Source organism: Prosopis cineraria, unplaced genomic scaffold (assembly GCF_029017545.1).
Source record: "Prosopis cineraria cultivar Desert tree isolate PC_DT_omini unplaced genomic scaffold, ASM2901754v1 PC5, whole genome shotgun sequence".
NCBI classification, from domain to species: Eukaryota; Viridiplantae; Streptophyta; class Magnoliopsida; order Fabales; family Fabaceae; genus Prosopis; species Prosopis cineraria.
This window is the reverse complement of record NW_026555336.1, coordinates 38,286,991-38,298,944: the sequence shown is the minus strand read 5'-3', so window position 1 is coordinate 38,298,944 and position 11,954 is coordinate 38,286,991. Positions and strand designations below refer to the sequence as shown.

Genomic DNA, 11,954 nt, shown 5'->3' with positions numbered 1-11,954 from the left:
TAGTCAAAAAATTTTACTAGTGCTAAACAATAATCATATTGTCTCGTCTTTACAGTAACCTAAATCCTCCATATTGATACAGATTCTCCACTTATTTAAGCACATCTTGACTGCCAGTTAAGTGAAAAATAAAATGAAGATTAAAGAAAAAGGAAAAACTAAACCATCTTACTTAAAATCTCTCACAGTATCCCATCCATTAGGGTGGTTTAACAAATATTGACCTAGAGTCAGAACTCACCAAGGTGGATGATCATCCTCAGAAGTTGGAGGAGGGATTGGTTTCCACCCAGGTTTCTCGTCCCAGTACATATCATAATATATGTGACCAGGAATGTGATCGAGCACACAGCACCATATGCCCACATATCGCTTTACACGTCTTCTGAATCTCTCCTCCCTTTCCTGTAAGGTAATTTTTGGGATGGCTTCAACACATTATTAGTGAATTCTTTTCCTCTCGTCCCCAACGTTTTACTCGGAGAGAGAAGGAAAAATCGAAATTAGATTCTTTGCAGCAGTTCTGTAGGACAACAACGTAGTGACTGACACAAAGGAGTAAAAGTTTATAAGGCCCGTTTCTTTTAGCACACTCATTTCATTTTCTTCTTTTTTTTCCCCTCTTTCTTACAACACTATATCCAGCACAAAGAATTTTCACTAAGAACAAAATAGCCTAACCTTATCAGCAAAACCAGTGAAAGCATTTTGCATCGAGGAGAACTGGATAACTTTGACATCTTTGAATGACGAGAATACTTTGATGAACTGCAAATTCAAGTGGAAACAGACATGTTCCTTGGCTCTTTTCGTAAAAAGAAGAGTATCTTTTTGAAAGAAAGTGCATGAGACTATATTCAACCCCAAAAGAAAAACAATTTTATCAAATGCATTCTAATTTGTGGATAAATTAGTAGACTCAGAGACCAGTCTCTGAATGTAGATAGATACAAATGCATTCTTACTTGCAGAACTGGTCCAATACGCTAATATCACTTCTAGGTTCTGCCACAAGAATGTTGTAAAAAGGAAATTATGGTTGGCCCGTTAACTAGCCGAAACAAGCATAATTTGACCCGAACAATTTTTTTAATCACAGTTGTCTACGTGAGCCTTGAAACTAATGCTCTAATGCAGAGACTTAATTAAATAAATGTATCTCACAGTGACAGGACTGATCGACCATGCAGAGTTAATTGTATCAATGTAAGTTGAAAGCTTATTTTCGAAGAATTCAGGCAAAAATATGCACTTGAAATACCGTTTCTTCATCGCTATGCCTTGGAAATCTAAGTACTCCCCCAACAGCAGAATCATTTGATGCATTACAATCATGTATTCCTTCTTCACAGAGATGAACATCAAGCCAAGACTTCTTTACCTGAATTTCAGAACCAGGCAAGCAGATTTCCTTTAAGCAACTTACACCGGGAAAAGAGACCCTGATTCAGAAATTAGATGTAATTGGACACAATTCACCTCTTCGGGCAGAGAGGGATTTTCAAGTATTGAGTACTCTCTGATATTTATTCCAGGGCCAAACTCTTCCTCTGGAAGTTCTTTCAACATGGCATTCACCTGCAATGGTGGTGCATTTCCTTAGCAGTACAAGGCAGTAGCTGAGAAAATGCACTAGTAATGTGGAGAAAACAGCTGTGCATAGGAAAAAAAGGGAAAACAGTGGTCAATGTGTGAAATTGTTGAGTTTGTGGCATCCTTTGCTCAGCACCCTACTCAAATGGCTGTCTTGAATTAATTTGTTATACCAAACTCAAAAAAGGCACCAAGAAAAAAAAAGGAATTATTTCAAAATTGGTCAAAACACAATATATGAAACCATATAAAATAATTCAAAACACATATATGCTCTTCCTTATTCAAGTACACTGTCTAAGCAACAAGTTGACAAATAAGTCGAACACCTAAATTACTCATCTATTGGAAATGTTTTAGACTTTGTTGTGTTTATTGTTATTCAAACACCACAAATTAAAACGTTTTCACAAACTAAAGTGGAATTCAATCAAAATATTCTGTCTTGTAACTTATATTTTACTAGATGTCAGCTTGACCCTGTTTTCATCACATGTTTCTATTATTACTACAGCTACAACCTACAATTGTGATAACAGACTTCCAATCACATATACGAGCTTATTCAAATCTTTATCAACTCTAAATTGATTTTCTAATGTTTATTATATTTTTACAACAACTAACAACACATGAACGTGCCTATATATGAACTTAATTAAATTTCTGTCTCAAATTCACTTTATCAACCCCATAACATGGATTTCTCTTCTTATTTATGAAGAATTCTCCTGAATTTTTAAGGCGGGGACCAATTATCCCCAACAGAGTTGAGGCACCATTATGAAAAGCATCAATCCTTAGGCTATAATTTCAACAGCTAAAGTGTAGCATTACCAATGTCTTAGACGGAGCTATCTAACATGGTCCAGATGCTGCACTAAAATTGTTCTTAAAAGTGCTAATAATGGTTACTTAAACATCAATAAGATGAGTTGTTTAATTCGCCACATTACCAAAAGCATATGTGAAGAATGACATTCAAAAGGAGTCACTTTAAAAAGCAGGAAATACCTCAAATACATGATCCAAAGGGCAAAGAAAGGGTTGCCTAGTCATAGTTCCCTCCAAAACACCAGGATGTGGAAACCATAGCCTATCTAACCTGCACCATAGCGGAGGCATGACCTAAACATACACAAAAATAATCCAGCTTAAAATGTAGTTATAAATATAAAAAGTGAACATGCACTAGGAAAGCCATCACACATGATAACGCAGTTTTTCTTTACATCCTTATTAATTGGAAAGCAATTACATCAATAAAAGTAGGAAATGAAGAGCTTTCTAACCAGTTAGAAATTTCACTTATACTTCACTAATGCAGGTGAAAAGAATGTGCATTCTGTTTTCAACTATAGCAAAGGGAAATGCAATAAAATCTAGATTAACAGTTTTAGAACTCTATACAGAAGATTTTAATACTTGGCTCATTAATTGATAAGGGCATAAGGATCTAGAATAGTGATGAAAGTGACACAAACAGTATATTTCTGCACTTCACAGGAATAACAGTAAAAACTAGCTAAGCAAAAACTGCTTATGATGACAATTACAATATGTGATATGATCTTGTGATTTTAATAAGTAGCACAAAACAAATCTAGTCATAGAAGCCCACAATCAATTATCGTCTGTCACTTCAATAACTGTGCAATATAAAACCCTTAAGCTTATACTGACAAATAAATTTCGTGTACTGCAAAAGTGCCAGGATTAATATGGATCATTGAAATTTTTAAGTCATGTGAAAGCGACTCCTCTACCTTCAAACTCGACAATGAACCCCAAACTCTATGTAGATAAACCTACAGTTAGTGAATCCATTAATTCACTAAAGGGTATGTGTTTGTTAAATTTTTGCACGACTAATCCAAGAGTCTTGTTCATATAACCCCTTAATATGTCATGTTTGGATTGTGAAACAAAAGGACACATTAATGGCAAAGGTTTTTTTTTTTTTTTGGATGAAAATGGCAGGGGGTTACTAACATAGAATCTCAAGTTTTGGGAGTCCATTGTCAATTCTTGGAAGTCAAGTCCATACAGGTTCTATACAGAATGTCATATGAGTTGTATAAGGTCAGGTTTCCAATCTCAGTCAAGATTTTTGGGCACAATCAGGACCTCTAGATGGGGGCGTGCTGGTAAAAATTATTAACGCCCCAAAAATAATAGTCTTCATGTAAAACCTTATAAAATTACATTTTGTTCCCAAGAAAATAAGGCTTTCACTTAATTCCCTAGATTTTAAAAAAAGAAGAAGGAGAAGAAGGATATAGATGACCTTGTCATTCAAAACTGGCCAACATTATTGGCCTAGTGCCCAGCACTCCCCAATCTAATCATTTTTTTCTTAGCCCAATCAAGCTCAATGTTGCATTCTATTTTAAGGTACAACAATAACAAAACTTATCTCATTAAATTGGGTCGGCTATGAAAATTGCACAATGTAAAAGAAAATTTGAAAAACAAAAAGTTTATTCCTATCTCATATATTAGGAGTGATTGATTAGTTCACAGAACTCAACAAATTTTAAGATAATGATAGCCAATAGTGTTAACATGAGAAATTTTGTACTTTAAGTTTTGCAATTATAATGCTGGAAAACAGTACTCACCAGAGTTCTTCTCAGAAGAGAAGCAATAGCAAGTGCTGTCCTTATCAGTTTTATCTGGACAAACCCATGCACAACATAATCAACAAGATGCAATATAATTTTCATTCCAATGCTGAAGTGAAGAGGATCAGGTCAATACATGCATACTTGATAATTGATCAGAGAAAAATGTGAATCAATGGTATGCTTCCCACTTAGTAACAAGCTCCTAGGAATAGATGGCTTAAACGACAAGAAACCCCCTGCAAGAGTTACTAAGTAAGCTTGCAATGCTATTATGCATAGGAGTCACCAAAGAAGACATAACCAGATACAACAACCAGATTAAAGTGTCAATTTTCAGTCATCAGTGTCAAAGAAGAAAGCAAGCTTCAACAACAGAAGGAATAGAAAAACCTCAATACATGATAAGGATTGCTACAAGAAAGAGTGAAATGAGTGTATTGTTACTTGCAAGTAATTTTTTCTTAAAATAAAAAATGAATAGCCTGAACCTAAATTGAGGAAGAAATCAGAAATTATTACCAGGTGGATTATAGTATTCTGGTGGGTCATAGAAAAGCATTGCCTCTCGAAGCCGATGGCGCTTTCCTTCAGTTCCTCCATATTGAAATGTTGTGTGCACAGCATATGGCTCTAGTCTGAGTTGCTGATGCATAGCCTGTATAATATACAAATATATTCCTAGGGAGAACGGATACAAGATTTAACGTTCCTACATTATAGATTTACAAAAAAGATTCCTCCAATTGCATAGAAGAAAGCTAAAGGCATAGTGCGTACAAACCACAAAAAGAAAAGGAAACCAAACTGTTAAAAGCTATTAAATAGGTCGTACCTACCTGCACAAAATATGCATGCCCACTACAAAATATACTTGCAGGCAAAATTCCCAACTTCAGATTTCCATCAAAAGCATAAACAAGTCTAATGGCCTCATCAACAGACGGTCCTAACTGTCTGTGTAGAATGTCATTAAAACCATTCTGATCCCATATCTTGTCATTATCTAGAAGCATTTCTTTCCATTCCTTTGCCAATTTTTTTGCAGACTCTGTAGGCCTCCAACGAAATATTCCTATGTTGTAGGCAGCATTAACTATTCATGATGTAGCACAATGTCATCAGTAAGGTAAATGTCTATTTGAGAATAATTCAATAAGTGCTATGTCTGACAACAAAATGAAGAGAGGAGCAATATGTAAAATTTAAAAATAAATGTAAAAGGCTTCAATGTGTCTCCTCCTTCCAATTTATAGGCAAAGCAGTATAGTAAGAAGGCATTCTAAAGTGAAATGGGGTATCTAATAATTCAACTAATATCAATTGACATAGAAGATCACACTACCATTCAACAGGTCACAGATCTAAGTCCAAAGATGTCATTTGACTGAAAAGTGATCAATTGAGAGGTTTGTGGTATTCATAAGATGTGGCTTGCCTTTAAAATTAAAAAAGAAAAGAAAAGAAAGAGTTTAATATGAGAACTAACGCAAGAAACATTGAAGAGATATATCAGTAAGTTCTGCTCATGGCATAATCATCACCTTCTTGCCAAATTTCCAGACTATCATCAATAACTGTTGGTATGACTTGATCACTTGACGTTAGAAGATCTGCGTCTGCATAACGAGCAATATATGGAAGTGGATTCTGTCCAAGAACCATGTAATGCAATGTATGTATTAGAAATAACACAACAATCACATAACGGGTTTAGAGAGATAAAAGAAGATGAGCTGAAACATGATAATTTATGAAGAAAATGACATAAGAACTCATAACCACGTCGCAAGATAATGTGAAGAAGCAAGGTAAAAAAGATATGACGCTTTAAATGATTAAGAATTGAAGCAGATGTTTTAACAATCAAGAAAAAAATTAAAAAGTTATCTCTGATAATTTTATCTTACGTGGTTGATGGAAAAAAAAAAGAAACTAAGAAAGCATTTACGCTTCTTGAGTATCACTATAAGAAACTATGCAACCATAATAATCACACTCATGCAATTTCACTTATGAGAAAACAAAAATTTAGAAATGGAAAAGCACACCTTCAACCAAACCATGTCAGTATCACACATCAGCAGCTCAAAACCATAAGGCAGTATTGAGTTTATCAGAGTAACTTTTTCTCTCCCCATTTTGTGAAATGTTGGAGACCCCCAACCAACATCTTCTGTACTCACACGGCTGCCCATGTCAAAGACAGGTACCCCTTTCCAATATAATGCCTGCAATAATTTGGCGTCCATTGCACCTAAAAGGGTAGATTTCAAAGTTATTATGTCAATTCTAGTCAACTGTACAGGAAAAATAGTAGCAAATGAATATAACATTGAACAGGACAAATGACAGAAAAGATTACGCTCACCAACAAGAAAATTAGAAAGTCCAAGATCCGCCAAGTGTTTAACCCAAGTCAGAATAAAATCCATGAATGCATAGTTGCCAAAGGTCACAATTACAATATTATCTTTCACCCGTTGTTGAACCAATTCTTTCGTTAATTGGAAAGCCTCCAAAGGAGGCATATTCTTATTGTGTGCTGGAACTTCCCATACAGGTTTAATCCATACACCTTGAGGACCTAGGGCATGTGTGGGCATAGCATGCCCTTCATCTGCCAGAGAAAAGTTGATTGTTTGATCTGTAAGACAAAATCTTCATCAGGAAAAGTTCAGTTAAGCTCTAAAATCAAACTTGCAGATGAAGGGAGCAAGACTACTTCTTGGTGAATTGAAAAGTATCTTGCCCAAGGCGCGGTTAACATAAACTGAGGAAGGTAACTAACAAAATATACATGTATATATATATATATATTCAAAATTCTACTAGTAAGGAAGGAGCACTCAATAATAATTCAATCACGCACTTACACTTAGAGAAACAGAGCCTAATTGAAAGACTGACGAACGACAAAAACATGCTACCGCAATTTATTATAAACAGAACAAAGGTCAGTCCAGAAATCAGACATAATTAGTTGGTTCTCTTCCTCTCTGTCTAGTTATCTTCAAATCCTCCCGTTCTGCACTATCGAGAAGGTTTGTCACATCGCAAAAAACAAAAGGAAAATGCTTGCAATTCCAACTTTCCATGTCCAACGACAAGTAGGTAAACATTTCGAGAAGAACTAGATAATCGATTGCCCATAAATTGATATACCTTCAATTTAATGGTTTAGTTAATGCTTAATGGCTCAAACACCCTTGAACACTCCTTGCATTCCCCACCCCGGCATTTAAATACGTCACAACAATGGTAAGATTAAGAAACAATACAAGAGAGAGAGTAGGAAAGGAGCTTAAGTTCAACGTGGAAGGAAAACATCAATGGCATGGTTTCCCGACAAGGAAGAAGGAGAAAAACTACACGCAAATTATTAATAAAGCGCTAGCATTTCATGTTTCACCTAAAGGGGGCGGCATAAATGTCGTGCAAATCAATGACTAATGTTTAATGTCATTACCAAAATCCTTCCAGCAGAAAAATATGGTAAATTGTTCTCAACGCACCGTTCAAATAAGCTATACCTTCATGACTACATTGTCACAAAAAGAGAACTCGGAAGAAATATGCAGTTAATGCATATATTAAGTGAAAAGCGCAAAGCTGGGAAGTTGAAGACATACGCGAAACTGAAGGTAAGGAAGAAGGAGAAGAGAACCAGCCAGAAGAATCAACAGTGGGCTTGCTTGAGTATATGGCAGAGAAGACATAAAAGAATGAAACCACGACGCCAATTATCACAATAGTGTAGACCGTCAAGAACAGAGGCTTCGAAGGAGTTAAGTCCTCGCACACACCTCTGCAGGCCATCTGATTCCACTTGATTTTCCTCTCTGTCTTTCCTTTTCTATCAACATTACATTCAGGAATTAGAGAAGAACGACCAACTCCGAGTTCTGCATCGTCACTACAATCACCGTCTTACTTCTAAACGCCAAAGAAAACGAACATGACAGTGACAAAGAAGAGAATTGGGGAAGAAAAAATAAAGATACAAATCCCTGTTGAGCAGAGATACCAGAATTTGGAATTGATATTATCAAGGGGGGTGGGGGACAAGAAGAATTTGGAGTCGATCACCATTTCATAGCATGAAGCAGGAGGACGATGGGTAAAGAAATTTATAAATTTGTTAAACTTTTATCAGTGCATAAAAGTTGTTGAAATTAACAAAAATAATAGTTTTCCTTTTCTTTACGGGAATAAAAAATAATTAGAAAATGCTCCCTGCAATGTACGGGATTTAAAAAATTTCATTTATTTTTTTTTTTCCTGAACATCACGTTGGTGTGTATATATTTTCATGAGAAATTTTGATTTAATAGAATGTGACTTTTATATTGTATTTAATACTCCTCTGCTAGAAAAAAAGTTTTTTAAGGGTTGAATATTAAAAATAGTAAGATATTTTTAATCTTTTAAAATATAATTATTACTTTTTTTCAGTATCACTATTGAATAAATTATTTTATATTTATTTTATGATAAAACATATTATTAAATAGGGGTAAATATGAAAAGATAAGGTTAATTAAAGATAAGTAATTACTTTATTGGGGGTAAAATTTGTAACATTTCAAATTTTAATTATTAGATTATTAAAAAAATTAATCAAGTTTAATTATGATAATTGAGTGAATTGATGTCATGTTTGATCAAAGAGATCTAATAAATATATTCAGTTGTGATTTCAGCCCTAATTATATATTCAAAATGAAGTCGGGCCACCTGAGTATCGAAAGAAGAGGAAAAACATGAAGGATTGTCTCTTCGCCATGCAACACGACCTTCGCAATGCATAGACGACAAAAGGATAGAAAGACCTCTCTACGTCATACATCGCGGCTTGTGCTGAATGCGCCACAACGCATGGTCCCTTTTATGGAGAATTTAATCACAAATTGAGATAGAAACAAAGAGAAGAAACAAAGAAACTAAAGAGGACGCCCTTTTGCTCTGCTATGGTTTTCTACATTGATAGTTTGGGAGTATTTTAGTGCTAAAAAACACTTAAGATCACTGTCTTACACTATAATCTTTCTTTCTCTTCTATTGTTATGAGGTTTTTTGTCAGAGTTTGATAATGAGAAATGATTTTTGATTCATATAAATTATATGTTCGAACCCATTGACTTAATGAAGTTAATGAGAGTTATTTAAAGTATTTAAATATAGTATTAATGGTTTTAAAAGTTGTTGGCTGGTAAATGCCATAATTATCTAAAAATGACATTAATGAGGATTGTTGGAGGAGTTGTAATGCTATTAATGAAGGTTTAATAACTCATTAATAATACTGAGAGCTGAAGAGAGTTAATAAATCTATTGGATAAGCCTAAAGATGAGAATTAAGGATATTAAGTATTTTAGAAGTGAAAATTTGAGAGAAAAAATATGTTTCTGACAATATTGATGAGTTTGGATTTAATTAATCATAAATTTATTGTTCGGACACCATATTTGGCTTGCAAATCAAGCCTGACAGCTAATTATTGAGGGGTAAATATTTGACTTCTTAAAAGTTTGAGGTAACTGAAGAAATCTTACTTTTGGTAGTTGTTTATTAATTGTACGTTAATGTAAAAATGAGTTTGCGTACGTGAATGATTGAATGTATTGATACAATAACATGTTATGAAACATGAGATAGTATATTTATTTGATTTGAACTAAAGATGTGAAAATGAATTTGAAATGAATTTTAATTTACAATATTGTATTGGGATCAAGATAATTGTGTTGAGATTGATTCACTTGGGTAGCATATTATTGTGAGCTCAATCTACTAATAATGAATAAATAAAATTGTGAAAATAAGTAGGCATCACATATAGCATGATTAGTTAGCGACAATTCGCCTAAGGAGAAGAGTAGTTAAAATTCATAGTTTGTCCCGTAGTTTAACGTAGGACTATAACTTAGCTATTTCCACCAATTTATCGAGAATATTAACTTAGGGTATATGACACCCAAAGATTTAAGAGTGGAGAAAGTTGTGATCTGAGAGTAAGTCTCATGATCTTTGACTGGATCATACTTCACAATTGTTGAGTTTAGATAATTCAATCACACGAACGAAGCCCTATTTAATAATATAGCCCATGGTTTTAGTTAGAAGAAACAAGAAGGGTATAAGGATGGTTGATCATGCACATGTGATTATATGATACGTCACATTGTTGTTTAAGTTTGTAACAAGTCGTGATAATAAATTAGGTAATTGTCTCATGTCTATGTGTCATGTGACAATATACTATGTGGTTGCGATAAGAATGAGAAAAGAATTATGAGAAATGACAATTTGTGTTACACGTGCTAATGTGTATATTTTGAGAAAATCAACTCTATTTTGTGTATTTATTCAATTGATATACAATTGTATAGAGTATGTATACCTTGATTATGAAGTGGCTAAACTCACTCTTCTATTTTAACATTTTACATGCTCTATCTCTATTGTAGAAAAGGAAAAGGCTCCACAAGTTTAGGAGTCTAAGTATTCCTATTGTGATACCTCTTTAAATCATTTATTTGGTGTAATAGTTTAAATATTATCAATTAGGATGTATTTTATTTACACTTGCACTATATTATTGTTTATGATGTCTGAAATGTATTTTGAATTTTGAGATGTGATTTATAATAAATTATAAGTGTTGATAGGACCAAAATACTAATGTAACTATAGTGAGGTTGTTTTTAAACTTGCTATTGATGATTTTTGAGAAAATGCAATGCTAATAACCTCCCCTTTATGTTTTTAGTATTGAATATAATCTAATGAATATATGTACATGTGCTGTGTTGCATTGTTAATCCCAGATCTAACGAATATGACCTGGGTGTTAGAAATAACTTGTATAGGGTTTTGGATATTCTTTTATTTAGAAAGTTAACAAAAATTGTAAAAATATATTTGGGCGTCCAACATCTTAGTGTGACTTCATTTGGAAGTAAAACCCATGTCATTAGTTAATTTATGTTATAAGCTTTCTGTAAACACCTAAATCATCTCATTCGAATGTCGGATGGATAAATGGGACAGGCCAGAAGTTGCTCGACTTTGTTGTCAATGACAGCAGAATTGCTGTTATGAGCATGCAATACTTCGTGGCACATGACACTTGCCCTGTAGCGCGTGGCACAAGCCACAATACACTGCTCTATTTTAGGAACCTTGAGATTTTTTTCAACTCCTTTTATTCCTTTAAGGTATACCATACTTCCGTAATAATATTTTACTCTAATTAAAGGTTTAATGAATGGTTTTGATTTGTTTTAAATTATGAAAACTTGAGATTTTGTTATTTAAAATTTCACTCTTGGTAATTCCTTTATAAGTCAATCCCTAGATTACCTTGAGTTATGATTTTAAAGTAGAAGAATAATGACTTGATGTCATGTTTGCTTACTTATTGTTGATACTCTTTTAGCCTAAAGATTACTTATAATTACTATCATAATATATAATTGTGATTAATATAATTCAATAATTAATTTTAAATTATTTTAATTTATGTACTTGTGTTGTTTTGATTTTAAATTTAATAAATTATATGATTTAAAATTTTAATAAATATTATTATCCACATCTTTCACCAACATTGTTCGATTTATCAAGACGACGGAATGTCTCAATCTCGTTACAGTCTCATTCCAATTTCTAACGAGATGAAATGACTTTTGAAATAAGATAGAACATGAGATAAAAATTTAATCCTATTTTTT

General features: G+C 33.5%; 1 protein-coding gene across 3 annotated transcripts; it reads right to left on the bottom strand.

The window, feature by feature from the left end:
- On the bottom strand, positions 1–8,297 carry LOC129312063 (arabinosyltransferase XEG113-like). 3 transcript variants are annotated; one of them, XM_054954628.1, is made up of 14 exons: positions 7,850–8,297; positions 6,589–6,864; positions 6,269–6,474; positions 5,762–5,867; positions 5,057–5,313; positions 4,740–4,875; positions 4,362–4,456; positions 4,215–4,268; positions 2,608–2,721; positions 1,480–1,578; positions 1,262–1,381; positions 966–1,005; positions 682–768; positions 268–405 (listed from the first exon to the last, which is right to left on the bottom strand). In XM_054954628.1, the coding sequence occupies exons 1-13, from the start codon at positions 8,034–8,036 to the stop codon at positions 686–688; spliced, it is 1,773 nt and encodes a 590-aa protein (XP_054810603.1). In that variant the 5' UTR covers positions 8,037–8,297; the 3' UTR covers positions 268–405; positions 682–685. The 3 variants fall into 3 exon arrangements, with proteins under 3 accessions (XP_054810601.1, XP_054810602.1, XP_054810603.1); XM_054954626.1 differs by lacking the exon at positions 966–1,005 and having other exon boundaries at positions 1–405; XM_054954627.1 differs by lacking the exons at positions 682–768; positions 966–1,005 and having other exon boundaries at positions 1–405.
- Between the last annotated feature and the right edge of the window lie 3,657 nt (positions 8,298–11,954).

Coding starts and splice junctions, on each gene's coding strand:
- LOC129312063 (XM_054954626.1), bottom strand. CDS start 8,036: ATGGCCTGCAGAGGTGTGTGCGAGGACTTAACTCCTTCGAAGCCTCTG. Junction 6,475..6,588: donor ACTTTCTAATTTTCTTGTTG/GTGAGCGTAATC, acceptor CTACCCTTTTAG/GTGCAATGGACGCCAAATTA. Junction 1,579..2,607: donor CTTTGGATCATGTATTTGAG/GTATTTCCTGCT, acceptor CCACCATTGCAG/GTGAATGCCATGTTGAAAGA.